This window comes from Diorhabda sublineata, chromosome X, assembly GCF_026230105.1.
Source record: "Diorhabda sublineata isolate icDioSubl1.1 chromosome X, icDioSubl1.1, whole genome shotgun sequence".
Taxonomy (NCBI): Eukaryota; Metazoa; Arthropoda; class Insecta; order Coleoptera; family Chrysomelidae; genus Diorhabda; species Diorhabda sublineata.
Window position 1 is genome coordinate 28,077,884 of NC_079485.1, and position 20,425 is coordinate 28,098,308.

At 30.8% G+C, this 20,425-nt stretch overlaps 1 protein-coding gene across 2 annotated transcripts; it reads right to left on the reverse strand.

Moving 5' to 3' along the window:
• Positions 1-1,205: 1,205 nt before the first annotated feature.
• On the reverse strand, positions 1,206-19,941 carry LOC130451749 (lysine-specific demethylase RSBN1L). 2 transcript variants are annotated; one of them, XM_056790966.1, is made up of 8 exons: positions 19,081-19,941; positions 17,144-17,489; positions 15,455-16,196; positions 14,009-14,476; positions 13,503-13,639; positions 13,165-13,447; positions 12,936-13,086; positions 1,206-12,373 (listed from the first exon to the last, which is right to left on the reverse strand). In XM_056790966.1, exons 1-8 carry the CDS (start codon positions 19,259-19,261, stop codon positions 11,568-11,570), a joined length of 3,114 nt encoding a protein of 1,037 aa, XP_056646944.1. In that variant the 5' UTR covers positions 19,262-19,941; the 3' UTR covers positions 1,206-11,567. The 2 variants fall into 2 exon arrangements, with proteins under 2 accessions (XP_056646944.1, XP_056646945.1); XM_056790967.1 differs by lacking the exon at positions 19,081-19,941 and adding an exon at positions 18,677-18,739.
• Between the last annotated feature and the right edge of the window lie 484 nt (positions 19,942-20,425).

Sequence of the window (20,425 nt, forward strand, 5' to 3'; positions counted from 1 at the left end):
TCACTTCCAAGATAAAATTAACAAAATACAGATTTTTCTAACAAAGTGAAAAGTGTAATATGTCAATAAATACTAACCAGAAATAAATATTCGATGCAAAATTACAGAAAAGAATACTTAGCAGTTAATTTTTCAGATATTACCAATAAAATCCTTTGTCGTCTAGGGCTATCCCTCCCTACCTGGCTCTATAAAAAATTCTCATTAATATAAAATTACAATATAACTATATGATGAGAAATATATATTCTTCATTCAAACCAATTTAAACAAGAAATCATAACTATATCACCTACCAGTGTACCGTAATATGAAGGAAATTTGGTGGGAACTCAAATTCAAATGACGAATGACATATTAACATTGACAGTAATGACACATTTTTATTACACTAACGTCACGATTGGTAGGTGGCAGCACTAAATTTGTGTTGCCGAGATTTACATACAAGTTGACATGTGGCTTGACCTATGGAGTGTAGGGGTAAGGAGAATTTTCCGTGTGTAAAAAATGATCGTAACAATGACCAAAATTTAAGATGGCGCTACTCTATGAACATTCAGAATGTTGTATGACGTCGCTTACAAATATAAGGTTTTAGAGTTAATTTTCGTTTCACTACTAAGAACATTTCCTTTTCAGATCGTCCCTAAATTGCTTGCGAGCGTTATTTTTGAAAGTTGTTAATTATACTATTTTTCGCTTTCAGACGGACATTTGAGAGATAAACCCCAAAAGAGAGAGCTCTCCTTACCTCTACCCGCCATATCTTAACCTCAAATTATCAGGCGCTCTTCGTAGCATAATCTTTTTGGAACTGATTTTGTACCATCACAAGCCACATATTGTTGAAATAACTCGTAAATTTTAATATTAAACAAAAAAATAGTCTTAATCTAAAATAGTGCCGTTGTTTATTTTTTTAGGTGATTCTGATTTATTTCTAGATAATTTATAAGACCAATAAATTGAAGTTTACTTTTAAAAGGTGGATGGAAGTAGACAAAATTGTTGGAAGACTATAAAACAAATAAACAACAAATTCGTTTGAAATTTAAATTATTAGCATCACATCTGTGAGTTTCTTTTTTTTTTACTTTGTGTCAACTAAATCCCCATTATAAAGTGTGTGTGCGTATGGGGAGTCTTTTATATTTAATGGTATATGATGAAAAAGTTTGAATAATAAAAACCAAATAGCAGTGTTAAAATGTGATTTATTCGAGGTTTTACAATAAAACCAAATTTATCTAGATACAAAAATTTTATCTGTCCAGCGATAAAACATTATATGGCTAAAATATTCTCAATAAGAAATAATATTATTAAAACAATACACGATTTGATTAAGCAATATATATAAAAGAAACTTCACACACTTATCGTAATACTGTTTTGTCAAATTCTTTACTTTACTTGATGGTTAGGTTGGCGTGTCTCAAAACCATATGGACAGTTAGTATGGGAAAAAACGTCCCTACGTTACGGTGCTGAAAATATTCATTTTCTCTCTCGTTCGGGACACTTTATCTATACCGCGCATGCTTGATAATCCGCAGAACCGAGCTGGAGCCTCGGATGATAGAGAAATCGTTGCCATTCTATCTTCCTTAATCGGAATAGTTTCCACTTATATAAAACTGTCCATATAGAAGTACTACATATATGCTCAAAACTATGTTACAGCTTTGTCTATGTTCCGTTAGAGATTACTCAATATACAACAATACAATACTCAACAACGAAATTTATTATTGAAGACTAACTTAGATGAATATTATTGTCAATATACTTCTACTGTTGAAGAATTTATGAAATTTGACAAAAGCAAGCACATGGTGTGTGAAATTTTCTACAGACATATTTGCGGGAACTCAGGATAACACGTGGAATGTGAAAACTGTGATGTAGACAAATTTCTTGTCTAATGATATAATCTTAGCTACAAGACTAAATAGTTTTAATTATATGATTATATAAATATCATGGTTTCTAAAAATAAAACAGAAATAAAACCTCTAACATATAAAATGTATCACATTATAAAAATACTAGACACCCTTAATGCAAGATATTTCAAATATTGAAGATGACAAATGTTTTGCACTAAAGGAACTTTAACATTCAAATTGCCTTTTAAAACAAACCACACAATATCAAAATGGTGTCTTCAGTGAAATTCAATTCAATAAATATATTTTATAAATTTCGCACATTCATTTTAAACTGATTACCAACTTATGATACATATGGTAACCTGTTAAAGTTACCGGTATATATATGAACAAAAGAACTAGGTTCACGGGTTGAACAGGGTGGTTATTCGTTTATTGGTAAGTGATCCGATTCCATGGTCTCAATCTGCCTACACCATGCAACGAATCACTCTTTTTTGGTTGATTCCAAGGCTACAATCTGCCTTCTCCCTTGAGCTAACTCATGACCAGCAGTGATTGTGTTAGTGTCAACAGTGTTCTAGTTGGTAAGCATATTATTTTTATTTTCTATTTTTTTATTTCAACTCCTCATTTCCTCGATGTAATTCTGAGGAGTAGGGAGATTGAGGCCTTGGAATCAACCAAGAGAAAGGGGTGATCCGTTGTGAGGAGTGGGTAGATTAGACCAAGGAATCGGATCACTTCTTACCAATGAACGAATAACAAACCTACCCTTCTCTTTATAATGGCCCCAAGGCAGAAAATGCAGGATAATTACAAAAAATAAAATTATTTCATCTTCAAATTATTTCCGTTAAGTGGGTATGTTTTCATAATTATTGCGATTTCGGTAAGGCCTACTACACACGGAGCTACTTCTTTGAAACTAGTTACTGGCGTTAATCACTAACTAGTGCCGTTGAGTCACTACCACTATTATTCAATGGAACTTATATTGGCATATTGAATAAAATTGGTAGTGACTCAACGAAAACTAATAGGTGATTAACGTTAGTAAGTAGTTTCAAATGAGTAGCTTAGTGTGTACAAAAAGAAAAGAAGAAATTAAGAAAAAAAAAACGATCAAGCTCGTTGAGGAATATTATATATTAAAAAAGGTCCAAAGTAAATAAAAAAAAATATTTTTAGGTAACATATTTCGATTAGCTTTACTAAATTTTCTTATGTTATGTGCAAAAGTCAAAAATATAGTCAAACGTTAAAATGAAAAAATAATATTACAAAACTTTAGTTTTCCGTTAATTTCATCTAATATAAAATATATAATTCGGTTATCGAATGAATGATAATCGATATTTCGTTCCATTTAAGTATGATAGTATTTTTTATTTGATCAATGGAAAATTATTTCATAAAAATTATAACACTACATATTATTGTAATGAGTAATCATTTATATTTTATAAAAAAATTATAAGACTGGTTTAAATAACTTTGTTGTGGAAAACCTACTGTATATAATTTGCTTTAAAAGCTATATTTCCGTAGAACCTGAGTAAATAATAGTTACTATTTGTTCTATCGAAGAAATTTTGAGAATTCCGTCTTTTAGGGTACAACTCTCCTATGATATGTATTGAACACACTGTTTATACCAACACTCACAATTACACTGTCTGACGCGCGTATACCTTCAGTCTCTGAAGACGATAACTTTGTTATCGAAACGCGCGTCAGACAGTTTAATTGTGAGTGGTGGTGTAAACAGTGTGTTCACTATGAATATCACTAACGGTTCCATAAATTCCAGCTGTGATATGTGGTAGGGGGTAAAATGTTAATAATAAATATGTGAAAATGGAGGCGCGCTCGCGATGAGACACTGCAAGAGAAATAAGAAAAAAATAAGTACCCTAATGGATCCTAACGACTGGACAGTTTTACTCTAAAAAATAGGTTAGGTTAGTTTCGTACCTGCTTGACGGATGGAAACAGTATGCTGAAGTTATAAAAGCAAGAGCATAGTAAAAAAAAGTTATAAAAAACAAATGTGAAGGAGGCATGAACACCCTATATAAATATATATAGACATGCTCAGAATGGGCCTAGAAATGACATATTCAAAGGTCAAGGTTATAGGAGATTGGTACTCAAAAAAATTACCATTATCAATTAATTTTTGGATTGTATCTCATGTTATTTATCTAGAACGTCTCCCAATGGCAGAAATTAAAATGTATTTGACTTCATTACAATAATAAGGTTGACACTTGTTATCCTGCGAATTCATATTAAATCCAGTTTATTAGTTTATGAAAACTGGAATTCCAAACTTCTGTTTTACATAAATTTGTTCGTTTCCGATTTTATTATAGGAAAATCTGAATTTTTCCTGAAAATGATACAGCATGTAATATTTTGAGTTGACAAACAAACTCGAGACCGAATTCACGGAAAAATTAGAAGTCGTGATAAACAATGATAATCCTGTATTTAAAATATATTATCAACAATTAAAACCAATACAAATACATTAAATACAATTTTAGAACTTTTAACTAATAAGAAAACTAAAATTACATTAAAACAATAATATAGTAATTACATAGTCAAATTCAATTTTTGGACGTATCTACATGTTATTGTCTACTATTTTGATTGTTTATGCAAACAAAAACTGCTATCATACATACCAATCCCATAAAAAAATATGACAAAAATCATTAATTCAGGTACTTACACAATAGTAAACAATTTCAAGGGTACTAAACTGTTTGTATATATTTATAAAAATAAATACATAAAAATCGTTATACTGTTTTTATCATACAGTATGATTCAATTCTAGTTAAAAGAAATCCATTGTGAATTCTATGTATTCGTAGTAGTTGGAAATAATGAGACATGTCAAAATTATGTAAAAATATTTTTTTAGTATTCGTAAAAGTTTACAGGAACGTAGCTAGAATATACGACGTAATTGGCGAATTGTACTGCCTCCCCGGAAGGTTTACCTACAAGCAAAAGGGGGGTCCAGTTCGCTTGGGAAACACGCCACCGTCTTCCAGGCCGAGGTATTCGCTGTGATAGAATGCGGATGCGCGATACTCAATCGACGCCACGGGAACACAGTAGAGTTGCTATACATGCCAAAACGGCTGAAAAGGTGTGCTATATGCCTGTGTTGGAGTGCGTAGAGTCCTTACAGAATCTGGTGAGTGAATGTTGCAAGAGCCAGGTTGTTTGGGTGCGGATTTATTCGCTAGATTGAGATCGGCAAATTCACCGATGGGCCCAGAACCCATCCTTGGTGTGGTTAAAAGCGTTGCTATAGCGTTTCTCAACGATCAACTCGCAAGGCGGGCTCGGCAGGGATGGACAGAGACATCTGGCATTCAACCCACACCAAACAACTGCTCCAACTAAACAGGCTCGAAATACGACTAGTGACTGGACTTCTAGACGCATAGTGGGTCTTTTTGTGAACGGAGGTAGTTCAAGCTCCAATTTTCTAAAGCTACGTTCGTAGCTTCCGATGTTCACTGGAATAGTGAGAAAAATCCACAAACTTTTCTCGATATTTGTATACGCATCTTGTACTTGATAAGCATGTACAGTTTCTAGAATATCCAAATTTGAAGCTGACTGAATGTTCTCAATGATCTCAATCATGCCGATTTCTTTCAACAATTCGTAACTATCCACATCTTAATGTACTTTAGGCCAAAGTATTTTGCACAATTTTCCAATATACCTAAATATTGGTTTTTCAATTAAGAATCTGCCAGAAACTGAAAGTTATTAGCAAGATCTGGTCGTCATTTCAACAGTCAGACATACACATACACACAAAAATATTCCCGTTAAAAATTTTTCGCTTTTCCCAATCTAAAGTCACTTCACGGTTAAGTTTAATACGTTTTTCATGCAAGCAACAGCTAACTCCAATTTCTTGTCTCTACAGATTTGGCGCTATGATGTCTTCCATCCCTGTTTATGCCTTTTTTGGACTTTCATGCTTAAAGCACTTTTTTTTTGTTGCAGCATATAAAAATATGTCTTTTCTTTGCAACAGCTGTTTGTGCAGTCCATGGAAACCAATATTTCAGACCACAAGTGGAGAAGACAGACGAATTTGAAGTTGATATTCTAGATGCTCCAAATGTAATATATAAGTCTTTAATATTCTTTACCACAGTTGTTTTCGCCTGCTTTTTGATTACTACCATTCACTCCGTGTTTATTCCATAGAACTTGTTATTAAAGAGGTTATTTGTACTCTTATAGGTACTTTGGTAATAAATTCATCAACTTTTTGTGTTTTGTTTGCATTTTTGCACCCCTATGTGTTCTGTGGGGCCCCTATCGCCAATACCTAACTACGCCGCTGTAACTATATCAAGCAAATCATTACCAATAGAGGTACTACCATTTGTATTACTAAAAGAAGTAGAGTCTTTCTGTACAATAATTAGTTTATGGGGGAATAGTTTATCGTTTTCCTATTAATGTTAGAGTTGGTTCAACGAAAAAAATATGTTTCTGCTATAGGAAAAACAAATATCATACCTAAAAATAAGAACATGTATACAAACAGGTTGAAGAATTAAGAAATTGTAATGAGAAAACAATTTAGTACCCTTTCAGTAACCAAAGAAAGTTGTTATTTTGGTTAACACTAGACAAGAATTGGTCTTAAGGAATATAATACTGAAATACTCTTGTTGCTATGACTGTCTATGTTTTTACATTTGATTTTATAATTCTAAGTGTCTTCCCAATAATTTTTTAAACAAATATAAATAATTATAATACAAAATAGATTTTTTCTACAACCCTCACTTTTTAAAAGAACTCCTTCAGTGATTTACGGCACAAATGAAATTATCTTAACTTAAATTTTCTTTTCTAGTGACAAAGTTCATTTGTATTTTCACTTTCTGTCGATCTTCACAACCTCTTCATCGACTTCCTCAGAAACCAGCTGTATGAGGACCTGATGGGGTTTGGCGTCCCAAAGAAGCTGGTGTGTATAGTTGGAATGACAATGATTAGAATTTTTACTGTAAACACAGGCTTGTGTTAGGTGATACACTAGCGACAACACTGTTCAATTCACTTGGAGGAACTATTTGCAATAGGCTCACACAGCGCCTCGCCTATGTGAATGATGTTGACATCATGGCACGAACCACTTCAGTTTTTTCGGGAGCGGTCGAGGAGTTCGAGCGAGTAGGTGAAGCAAGAGGACTCAAAATCCATGAATATGTACATGAGAACCTCAAGGAAAACCCCGATCTCCAAGTCAGAGAACATCGCTTCCGATCAAGACAAGAGTTGCTGCCGGAAACAGAGTAGTATTTTCGGGTAGTCACGAGAGCGCTCAAGTTTAGAGGACTCTCACGAAGTCAAAGCTCACAATTTACAAGACAATTATACGTCCTGTAATCGCATACGGATGCGAGAAATGTACTATAACAACAAATGTATGGCGAGTCAGATTTGGTGGCATTCATCCGGGGGGCGCGTTTGAGGTGGCTGGGACATGCCCTCTGATCAATACTCGCGCAGAGCCATGTATGGAGTTCCTGGAGAACAAGACTGCGCCTCCGATGATTGGAGAAGTTGAGGCGGACTTGATCCAGCTATGGGTTCGACATTGGAGGCACCATGTTCAGAACAGAAAGGATTGGCAGTTGATTGTTAAGAAGGGCCTGGTTCTCAAAGGACAGTAGCGCCGGTTAAAGAAGAAGTGACTTTTTTATTTTCTCTTTCTGCCCTCGTATATATTGTTTTAACGATTTAAATTATCAATAAATAATGACAGGAGTTATTTCTATAAAAAAATGATTTTTTAAATATGTTATAAAGTTAAAAAGTTAATAGAATTTCATTAGTTTGAGGTGTTGTAATTTATTATTTAGATTTATTAGTTTATGTTAAAAGCATTATGATCATAGGAAAAATGTGGTATTAGACCCGTTGACAATATTTTGTTATGCTCGTGACAGCCTCGGATTCAATAGTTTCAAAAAAGATACTATTCTTCTGACAATTAAAACATATAAAAATTACAATTATTTGGGAGACATCTAGCAAAAATGTAAGTTTTATTCAAAAAAATGGAAACAACTATTAAATTTGGCTGTGATATGAAAAAATATCCTTAAAACATTCTAACATTGTTAAATAGATTACTTAGTTTTATATACAACATTGCATAGAGGTTTTTCACTATATAAAAAACTGTACAATACTCCAAATGTACATATTTACATCACAATTCTAGGAATCTCACTTTTAAGACTAAAAAAATATTGAAAATACACACAAAGCCTTGTATATGTTTAATTTAGCAAAGTTGCAAGGTAAAATGTTAAAGACTGGAAGTACAGATTTCAGATTCAGGTTGAATCTATGCCAAAACTGCATTACTATAAAATGTACTATCTAATATGTGAAGATATCAACTTCTAACTGATAAATTAAGTATCGGATCTTGTATAAAGTGTAATTCCAATATTATGTTAGAGTTGAGAGGACTTTAAAATAATGAATACTAACAATAAGTTAGTTTTACAGTTTTAAAAGGCACTTTATTTGTTGTATGGCAAGTACATTTTGCGAATAAATCTTTTCTAGTTACACATAAACCACTTGTTTGACTTACTCTCTTCTAATACTTCGTGCCTTAGTTCAACTTCCTTAATAAATTATTGATATTTCCATTTTTAGGATCAATGATACTTTCTATTTTGATATTTCACGTTTTTCCTTCAATGGCTTTCGTTCGAGTTAGTAAGAAAGTTGTTATTATTGCTTCTGTTATTAATTTGATATTAGCTATCAATTTTTGTAAATGAAACAGAACTCAGTACTAAAGTAAAATTAGAATTACACATTATTTACGGGAAAGTCTTTGGTGTTCCTTAAAACCAAATTTTTATAAAATGATATTTTTCAACATCCAAATTTTGTACTATAACTTATTTTCTTATCATAATAGTTACTGAAAAATAGAATAATTAATATGAACGACAATTAAAATAAATTGAAACAAATTAAACAAAACTTTTCATTTGAAATTAGAAATTAAAACTATTGTTGTTACCCTCTCAGTTCATTATTTGCTTTCAACCCAGAAATATACGTCAAAAGATCCAAATGTTGACAAAATTCGATAGTCAAGTCTCTGATGATGATGTATCTGATTTTACGGGAATCCCCAATGAGAAGTAGAGAAGATATAGTTGGTTATTTTAGAAGTTTGTGCATGTATAATCAGGTAACAAAAAAATTTATATCCATGTTATAATAGCCTAATAGCTCGATTTTTCAAGGATTCTAAGAATTTCAATACAATGTTTTCTTACATTTTTTATTAGTTAGTTGGACCTCCAGAGAACTTCAAAAATCGCTAATTCAAAGCGATAGAAGAAGAGCTGATAGATATTTATGAAACTCAATAAAATCTAAATAAAGAACGAAAAGACGGTTTGAAGTAAATAATCAGCAATTGCTTCAAAAACAAGAACTTGAAATAGTTTTAGGAAGAGCCAGGAGAAGTAAAAATAGTTCTAGAGGCTTGTACTACCTGAATAAAGTTATTAGATTCGTTCAGTATTACTCATATAATTAACTCAAATCAATCAATCATAATATCAATCACAGCAACCAATACATAAATATAGTCCAATAAGCAAAATATTTAGTACAGTGGCATGGAATATAAAAGAGAATTGTGTATTTTCAATTATATTCTTGAAATGGGTTTTTTATTTCTTTCAATTTCAAAAATATACTATATTCTAATTAAACCCCGAGGAATGTTTGAACCTTGTTAAAGTTGATATTATTATAGATTCATTTTATAAGTACACTATCCATATATTTTTTTATAAAACTTGTTTGGGACTCCCATAGGACATGATAAACTGTCTTTGGAATTGTAAATATGCTATTTCTTCCACAAATTCAAGCATATACGTTAAACAGTCTCATATATGAAAATGCGATGAAATCGACCAATATGAAAGACTATTAGCTCCTGGAAGAGACTATAAGTATTTTTTTCAAATTTTGAATATTTCAATAATCAATTTAAAAACTTCTAATACCACATCGTTCGGTTTATCAATTTTATATAGAGCTCTATAAAGCTCTATTTTGATAAAATGAATAAGGCAAATGAAAAACTAGATTTATAAAATTGAATTCGAAAAAATATTGATGTGATTAAATTTGCTTTAAAAAAAAAAGGTATTTGTTAGTATATTATTGAAACCTTCATTATCCAATCACAAGGCGAGGGCAATCTTTTTAAGATATCTCAATAGCCAGCAACTCAATAATTATTTCACAATAAATGGATAATAGAAATCTTCAGTACAAGATTTCACAGTATTTCCTTTATAAACTCCTGGTCACACTGGGACTGTATCAATTGATGTTTAACTCATTCATCTTGGTTGATTGATACCCAGACTATAGTTTGTATTTTGTTAATGAGGATTTCTTGACTAGCTCTCAAAATGTTTTACCAAGAAGGTATTTCTTCTCAACTTGTTCCTGGGAATCGGACACATGTGGAGTAACTTTCTGGGTTTAGCCAGTAATTATTTAAACTAATGTTAATTTTGTATAATCATGAATCTTTTTTGTCAATCAAACAAAAGATAATACAAAATTTACTGTTTTATTTATGTAATGAAACTTTTCGCTTAAATTATAGTTATTAATATTAGTTTAGCGTCTTAGCAAATATATTTGAGTACAAATGTTGAAATACTCACATTTTATAAAAATTAGACTTTAGAACAGTGACATAAATCTAAGTAAGCAATCCTGTATTAAAATATGTCACACTTAGAACACTATGAATAAAATTTTAGCTTAAATATAATAATTTTATAACTTAAATACAAATAAATATGTTTCAATATACCTTTTAGAAAAATTTTCAATAAAATCATATTTACAAATTCTATAAACTCTCTAAAATTCGCCGCCATTTGAAAATGTCCATACCACACCGTTTATGAAAAAGATCCCATATATACAAAATGATCCCCATTAAAATTTTCACACCTCCCTCTACAACAGTGTATCGAAACTAATAGCTGTCACCTGTCACATTTCTTCTGATAATCTATAGATTAATTAGAAAAAGTGTACTAGAATATTGTACATTATGAAACTTTCGATTCTAACAGAAAAAATAAGGAGATTTTATAAATTTCAGGTTATTTCCAAATTAAATTTTCAATGGCTATACTGATTGTAAAAATATAAAATTGACAGATTAAATTGAGCCACCGAAATAGGAAACAGTTATTGGAACACCCAGTATTCCACTTCAAATTAGTAATTCAATCAAATTGTAGGTTATAAAAACTAATGATTAAGTGGGACGGAATTAAGTGATTTGACAATTGACATTTGGTGACAATTGACATATTTAGTTAATCTTTCAAATAATTTGTGATAAGTGAAACCATTAGTGGTTTATTTATATTCACTCCCTGCTGTAAAGGAAGTATAGAAATATAATTACTACCCAATTGCCAATGTGTGGACAGAACCACGATTGAAATCCTCTACAGTTCGAACAAAAAGTGTCATCCAGAAGAAACTTCTAAAGTCACTTTTTCTCCGACCTGTAGCTTAATATTAAATATGTGGATCGCACTTGTTCATATCTTTTAAAATATCACCTAAAACGTCGGTGGATTGCGGCTTCTGAATCTTTATTTTAAAAGATTTTTCTTTGTGTTTTTTTACAGGCGAATCAAGTACTTTGGTAGGAGATACACTCGCGGAGTCTGCTACACTTTTTGTAGATTCTTCGACGTGGGATTGCGTGGTAACAGAATCTGTCGACAGAATACTGGTATCACTTGAAGTGAGTTTTAAACTATCACTGGAAGAAGTTTTGTAAGTGCTGGTATCACTTGGAGTAAGTTTTAGGCTCTCACTGGAATTAGACTTGTAAGTGCTGGTATCACTCGATGATATATGATTTTTTTGACTAGAATCCTGATTTTTCTCTTTACTAGTATTGCGGGAACTGTGCTTTTTATCTCTGTCACTATGTTTGTAATCTTTCTCTTTGTGAGAATTGTGATGTTTTCTGTCTTTATTGTGATGCTTATATTTATCTTTATCCTTGTATTTATCTTTGTGTTTGTCTTTATGTTTGTGCTTGGACTTTTCTCTATTGTGATCCTTGTGTTTATATTTCTTTTCTTTATTTTTTTCTTCTTGGATTCGAACTTTTTCTGGACCAGCGTATTTATTTAAATCTAATTTCAACTTCATTTTTAGAGGTGGTTTGTCCTCATCTCGGTGATTCGAAGATTTTAATGGGGTTTTTTCAGGTTTTATGTGATCAACTGGTTTGGAGAGAAGAGGTGGGGCATTTTCTGTTACTTCTGGCTCTTCTATGGGATAATATTGTTTCAAACGAACATGCCAAGCTTAAAAAAAAATAAATAACAGTTAGAACCAAATTAGTGCAATAAATGCATTGATAATAGATATGGGGAGTCATGAGGAACTTAGTGATTAATGCTGTACAGGACACTATTTACAGAATAGAATTTACAAGAGACGGGATAAATAATTCCAGTAATTCACATGTGTGGGAAAGGAAAAAATCCCCATGCTATTTGAAAGTGTCGTTCCCAGATTTTCAGTTAACATGAGTTGCCGTCATAAATCACCAATTAATGGGTCCTCACTTTTTTGATGGTCCTTTAAGAGAACAGGTCTATTTGGACTTTTTCTACAAAATCTTTCTCCGAATTTGCTTCCCATCGCAAACGTTGTTATCCGAGGATTGCAAAATCCCGACAAATTAGTTTTTGGAGTAACTTACAACTTTTATAAAAAAAAGTGAGTAATTAATTTAAACTTTTTTTCATTCATTATAGTAAACACAGACCATGTTGATATTTCAATGGTTTTTTAATGCCAAAAAACAAACCATTTGGGAATAAAAATTTAGATAATATAAATAAATCCTTATAGTCAACATACCAATGCTAGTAACAGCTGTAACTGTTCTAAACTGATGGATTATGTTCCTTGGTAAAAAATATATATCATTATCATACAAATTTATCCTCGCATATTCTATACCATCCCTTCTTAACTGGTTCAGTTTTGCATCTTCAATCCAAGTGACACACTAAAATATTAAAATATATGAATTTTTCATCATTAATTACCTGTCAACTGGTAAAATCAACAAAATGGTATAGCTTACCTGTGAAATAGGTGGTTCGTGAAGATCAAGTTGTAACTTTTCAGATAATATATCAAAATATTTAGCAGAAAAGGCTACAACATCCTTTGTTACCCTGTTATTTGGACCTTCATTTTTCCCTCCATGGATAGCTTTCAATATTCCAACAGCAGCTGTAGTTTTCCTATCTAGTCCAGCTCCCACATGGTCAGCATGAGCTTTTGTCCTATCCTCGAACAAATGTTCCCTTGCTTCGGACATTCTCGGCAGATATTGTAAATTTCTTAATTCATTTATACCAGTTCTTAAAAAAAAGACTTTTAAATAAAGAGAATACAAATTTTACAGAAAAAGCTTACCTTTTTCTTTTGTTTGGTGTTTTAGAATCGGCTGTTGGTACAAGTTGCTCACCGGGTCTACACCAAATGATAGGTCCATCATTACTTTCAGTTGGTTTCATTTGATCACAAATTGATAAAGCTCCCCAAGGCATTGTCTGAAAAATTAACTGCCATGAGTACATTTATAATATTTAAAGATAACATCATCTTCCATCTAATACCTACAATCGACCCATAGGTTGGTTTCCCAATTATTCAGGAATAAAGGAAAATAAGGAGACCTATATATTTGCCATACAAGAAGTACTCAGAAAGAGAAACAGTTTGAGAAGTTAGAATCTGAAAGAAAATTATTCTGATGGATTCTCTCAGAACTACATTCCGCCAAAAAGTGACTGACAAGTGTAGGTTCTGTAGGGGAACAACAAGAAACTCTGTATCATATACATATAAGATGAAACTAGTGAAATATCGGCGCTTCTAAGTTGAGTTCTACATGAGGTAAAATTGACATTTAAACTCACCAGATTGAGGAAATTATTCTCTTCTAACATTCCCAACAAATCAGGAAAATAGCCGCCGACTTCTTCATGGGCAGTTCCCACAATACTAATTTGGTGTAGTGGTCCATATCGAACCGTCCCTGCTTCATAATGTTTACATACGTTTTCGTGATAATTTGACAATGTTGTTGTTTCAATATCCGAGCTTTTGCTAAGTAACCCGTTTTTAACAGTTAATGTTGGATAGTTCTCTGCCATATATGTAAGAATGTCTGGAAGGTAAGAAGCAGAACCGTGAACTACTGCTATCACAAAAGTTGCCCAACCGTCTTTATCTTCATGGAAGGCTAACTTGAAGAATTCCTTTGCTAGTTCTTTTGAGTCACTTGGACTGAGGTGTTTTATCTCATCATGGTACATTCTGAGAATTTTTGCACCTCCATTGGTATGGGTTTCTATGTGGTAATATTTTCTAAATTTCAAAGATTTCTGCGAAAAGAATATAAGATGTAAAGATAAAAGTTATTTTTAGAAAGAGCATTAAATTATGTATAATATTTATACTTTGGATTATAATTTCATTTAGACAATAACAGAGAAAAATTTATATTGGAATACCTAAATATTTGTTTGAATTTTACTAGTCTAACATCAATTTATGAATAAGTAGAAAATTGAGAAGTTTAATCACAATACAATGAAATTTATGCATTCAGATGATCAAGTTCTACATCATGAAGTTAGATAATAATGTATAAGTACAGAGTATTTGACTAAATTTGTTTAAAGGGGTATTCTGGTCTAGAAATTTTTTTTTGCTATTTTGAAAGCTTAGACTCTTAGCATCTAAGTCGGCCGAGTGGAACGAATTATTCTACCGGAATTGTTTCTTTAATTTTAAATGTGTTTTTCTCGAAGCTACCTTTTTTGAGATAGTTGACATATCTCAAGTTCTACCCGACCGATTCCTTTGAAATTTGGTGGACATCTTTTTTATATATCTATCTCTCTATCGCGTCTTGAATTTTGAAAAATTTCAGTTTGGAGTATTTTTTCAAAATTCGACATCTTTACAGATTGAGAATTTTTCAAATTTTTTTGTTGTTCCAGATCACTACAAAGGCCAGAATCATGTTAACCAGGATGCACCATTTTTTTTGTAGCCCCCACTTTACCAGCCTGTAATTTATTAAAAATCTGAGTTTTCTTACATTTTTTTTATATTCTTGAAGAGCCAATAAATATATAAAAAAAATTGATAGTAAAAATATTTTTCGTTTACGTTAGATTCAAAAATGTGTAAAATCTGGGCTTCTAAACCAAAATAACCCTTTAAGGTTATTTTTTTATATTAAAGTTCAGTTGAGAGCTAAAAATCCAAAGCAATAACTTAAATATGCAGGTAATGTATTAGTTTGCAAATTTAAATTAAAAACTGATTTTGTAAAGTAAAAAAACAAAACTTACATCTTCAGGGGGGTAACTATAATTGCCATTAGTAAGAAGTCTTGGTCTAATGTCACTTCTATGACTTGAATGTCTCTCTCTTGAGCTACTACTATGCGAGGATTTTTTGGAGGAACTTTTACTTTTTGAATCATGTCTACTATATTTATAGTCTTTATGCTTTCCATTTTTTGATGGTGTTAATATCTCACTTTTTTTATCAGTTTTATAACATTTAAAATCAATTTTAGGTACTTTTGCCTCTACATCATTGGTATCTGTGGAATGGGCCCTCTTGCGACCCTTTTTTGGTTTCACTGTGACATCTACAGATCTAGTTCTTGACTTTCTAAGAGAGCAGCTACTGGAGTCAGTTGAACTAGACGTGTGTCTATCCATTACCTTAATTTTAGAATTTGATTGGTCCTCAATAGCTGTAAGAAGAGCAATACCTTTCTTTCCTTTAAGCAAATCATAGTTTAATTTATCAACCAACTGGGAACAAAGCTTCTTTGGTTTTGAATTTACTTGTACACTGGATTTTTCTGATTCAGATAAATTATCACTAGTAGTAGCTTGAAGTGTGCTATCTGTAGACTCTTGCTTTACTTCAGGATCATTATGACAATTAATTGGACTCTTCACAGCGCCAATTGGTAAATCACAGCCAGTTTTAGTTAAATGATTTTTTTTGCTCTTTGATTTTACGGGCGACATACTGTTTGTGTGAACTTGCAGATGGGGATCTTCTTTTATAGTACACCTACAAAAAATTCATTGACTTAAAAAATGTAAATGTAACACATCAAGTTCATAGGAATTTCACTTGCATAATGAATATATGAGAGAGAGAGAGAAATGCTTTATTGTCAAAAAATTGTTACAATTTGTATACAAAAGCTAAGTAGTTTGCTTTTCATTTTAAGAGTTATAATGAACTCCAGTATATGTTCTGGCTTATAGATTGGTTTTACTGATGTCCAAATACTTTTTGTATCTAGCATTATCAAGTTCCAGATGAACTGAACAAAGACACTACCATAGTCATTCTCTTTTGGTTTTCACCATTCTTATAAGAACATTTCCTACAGCACAGAATGGTTCTGGGTATATAGAAGGAATTTGTACTCCTTTAATGTGAGTGAAATAGTAGGCCCTATGTGACTAGGGGTACAGACTAAAGAGTTTCTTGCTTATTTCATGATGTTTTCTTAATGAGTCAATGACATATGCTTTGATTGCTGTTAATTATCATAATGAATCATAATAAATAGAGTATATTATTTTTTTAGAATGAAATGAATATATTAAGAGCAAGAGATGAGGATAATTAGTTTGGATTTATATAACTCATACTATTCATCAAATTATGATTGTTACTCATTTGCATTTTTATACTATCATGAATGTGATAGTAAAAAATGCAAATAACCATAATACAACACATATTTTAATGCAAACAAGTCTAAATTAATAAACCTGTATCTCTTATTCTCAAACAAAAATGTAGATAACGATTAGGATGAGTTATATTAAAACAATGAAAATATCAGGATATTTTTAACAAAAATTTCTACATAGTAATATTAAAACATTTAGCAAATTAAAAAAATCATTTGGAAGAAGTATTGAAAGAAATTCAATATCTTGACAAATTGAGTACTTATGAAATATAATTCTAGTACTATTTTAAGAATAAAAATGAAGTACCTGTCATTGCTAAAGTTTTCTTTATTGTTAATATCATTATCAACTGTATTGTTATCAATTCTATCAACGCATACATCAGATTTCAATTCAATTGAATTTGAAAAATATACTTTATCACCGTTACAATTTGGCTTAGCCTCACTTTTTACTGGATCTGTTTGTGCATCGTTGATATATTTATCAACACTGTTTATAAAATTCTTCGGATCAAACCCTACAGGTGTTTTCTGAAGATTCACTAAAAACTGATTATTGGAGTTATAACCTCTTCTCAAACTATCCAAATTTTCTATGAATGCATCTTGTGCGTGTCCATTTTTCATAGAACCAAAATCTTCGGTTGTAGCTGAAAATGAAAAGATTGATTCAATTAACCTAATTCATTAGTTTGAACTGAGAAGACAACAGATTAATATCCCACTACAGATTGAAATACTGCATAAAATGTAATATATCATTTATATGAAAATTAAAATTTACAGATTGCCCATAATTAAAGTAATGTTTCAAAAATTTATAATTCACATTTTAATTTAACAATAGCATTTCAAAAATATAACATAAACAAAATTCCAAGACTAAACATTTTCAAATGAAACATTGAATCTTATAAAGCTTCAATGAATACAATATCACTACATCAACACTCCTACTTACAGAGACAGAAGGTATATCTATTTATCTCTAGTCTCTGAAGATGATAACTTGGATATTGAAATGTGCATCAGATAGTGTATATGTGAGTATACTATGGTAAAGTGGTAAATATTCTCTTTCATCAAGTACATACTTTAAATGTTAGGCACAAATGAAGAGTCTTTGCAGATCATTCTTTCACTTACTACGGGAGTTACTTTGGATTTTTATATCAATTATATTTTTATTTAGGAATACAGATGTGTCATATTAATGACAAATATTATTGGAATGAAGGTATGAGTATGATTGCATTGGAAAACAAAATACTAATTGTAAATTAATCATAAACAAAAAAATGGAATGTGATTTCATCGAATGTTGATAAACAAAGTATATAAATTTGCAGCCAAATTCCATGTAAATTACACATTCAAGAATAAATGTTACAGCTGAAACAAAAAATATATACAAGAAGCTCAGAAAATATCTTTCTGGGTGAATTTGAATTGAATTGAAATTGGTCATTATTGTAATGATTTTGAACAACTTGTGTAAAAAACAACAAAAAACCTATTATTTTTCTTTTGAGGAAATTTCACAATATACCAATTAATATTTATAGCCTATAGTTCACATATTTATGGAATATATAATATGAATATCGTAACAAAAGTGTGAAATGTTGGAAATATGAAATTTGTCTTGGTTTGATGAATTATAAATATCTTCAGAGAACTTATGAACCTAGAAACCTAAGAATAATTTGATATAAACAACTTGCACATTTTGTTATTATAGTTACACCCAATAAAGATTTGTCAAGATAAGTAGAGATGTTAAAAACTCGAAAATGTATAAAGTTAGTGACACTATTTATAATTTATTTATTCCTACTTAATTTTCTTATAATAGTATACATTAACAAACTTGAACTTTAAAATTACCAGTTAAATACTTAGTTTTTTTACCCTTTGTTTGCTATTTCAGATTTTTATCCAAAAGCAACATAAAAACTGTCAATTAGTATTAAAACAAATTAAAATTCTTTTTGTCAAAGCCTACTACTAAAAAAATATAAGTACCTACTTTCAAATGAAACTAAATGTTTGATTAAGTTTGTACTTATTTTATCAAGTAGGCAGATTGGAGATTAATTTGATGGTATTTAGTATTTACATCTGAAAAATAGAGAACGTGAATTTTGTAAATAAATTGCTACTTATAAGTAACTTGCCAAATCGAAGTAATTTGGTGGGAAATGTATTGTTATTTTTCCGTGTTTACAAATAATAACTTACCGTTAATGCTATTTAAAGTGTCATCTTCGAAGTTACTAGGGGTCACACTACATAAGCACTTATTATAAGGTAATAAACACATGGGGCACGTAGAGCAATTAGGTAATGGTTCATACGAAGATTCCTTTCCATAATAAACTTTATTTTCGTCATCATTACCTCCATCCTCATTCGACGCCATAGTTTGCACTATCAAAAGACGTCCCTTGTTTTCTTTGACGTTTTAATAGATTCACTAAACAGTTCACATTATTTCAAAACAATTTTGGCTAACTTTTTACATATTTCAAAAATTCCTTTCAATTTTTTTATGAGAGGACGACGGAAAAAAACGCACAAAACTAGTTATTATCCACGCTTACCGCCATGCTTATAACCGGACAAATCTCGTCATATCAATGGCTGCTTAACGACCATTGGCGTACAAGAATGATCTTATTTCAGTATTTACTTCACAATTATGTTAAAGCTTATATTTCTAAAGTATATTTTTATATTAATCAAACTAAATATTTACTTTTAACGCCGTATTTTTTTTAGAATATCTTCTATTCTGGTTTGACTTCCTTATTACGCTTTTACACGGCACTGCACACGATTCACTATTCTAATTAATCTATTTCAAAATATAAAATTATTGCTCGTTAACCATTGTAGATATAATGCAGTCATGTATTGAAAATGAAGAAAAAACGATATCAATTAGTCATAACACCAAAATCTTTTGAATTTTAATGTTGGGAAGAAACATGCTTCAAGTCACGTACGTTTTTATAAATACGTATTTGCCGCCTTTTATTCAGGTTTACCACCATGATAAATCATTGTCAGATGAATTTGAGAACGTTATTTAGATTCTACATTTCATCGTTTACAATTCAAAACGATAATTTTAAGTATGATAAGATAAGCCTAAATTATTTATCATTAGTATTTATTTTAAATAATACACTAGAAAGGTGTACCACCTATCGTAAGAATGTTAAACTTAAATAGCCAGCTTAAGAATTATATAAATATACTTTCATATTTTTATAATAGATGGTACTGCAAATGAAGATTTCTTTTACGAATTTATTATTTATAGCTACTAAAAAGTTATTCACATATAGAGAGCACTACCCTTCATACAAATTGTAATTCAAAAGGTTTTCAAATGAAAAGAAATTAGAACGATTTTATATAATATTCCAAATTCAATTATTATTTATTGTTAATAAGTAATAGCTGAAAAATCAGTATTTGTCGTTTATCAATATTAAAATCACAAGACAAATCATAAGACATTTATATTTATTTAATAACATTGTAATAAGTGTATTATTTCATAAAATTTCTGTACTAA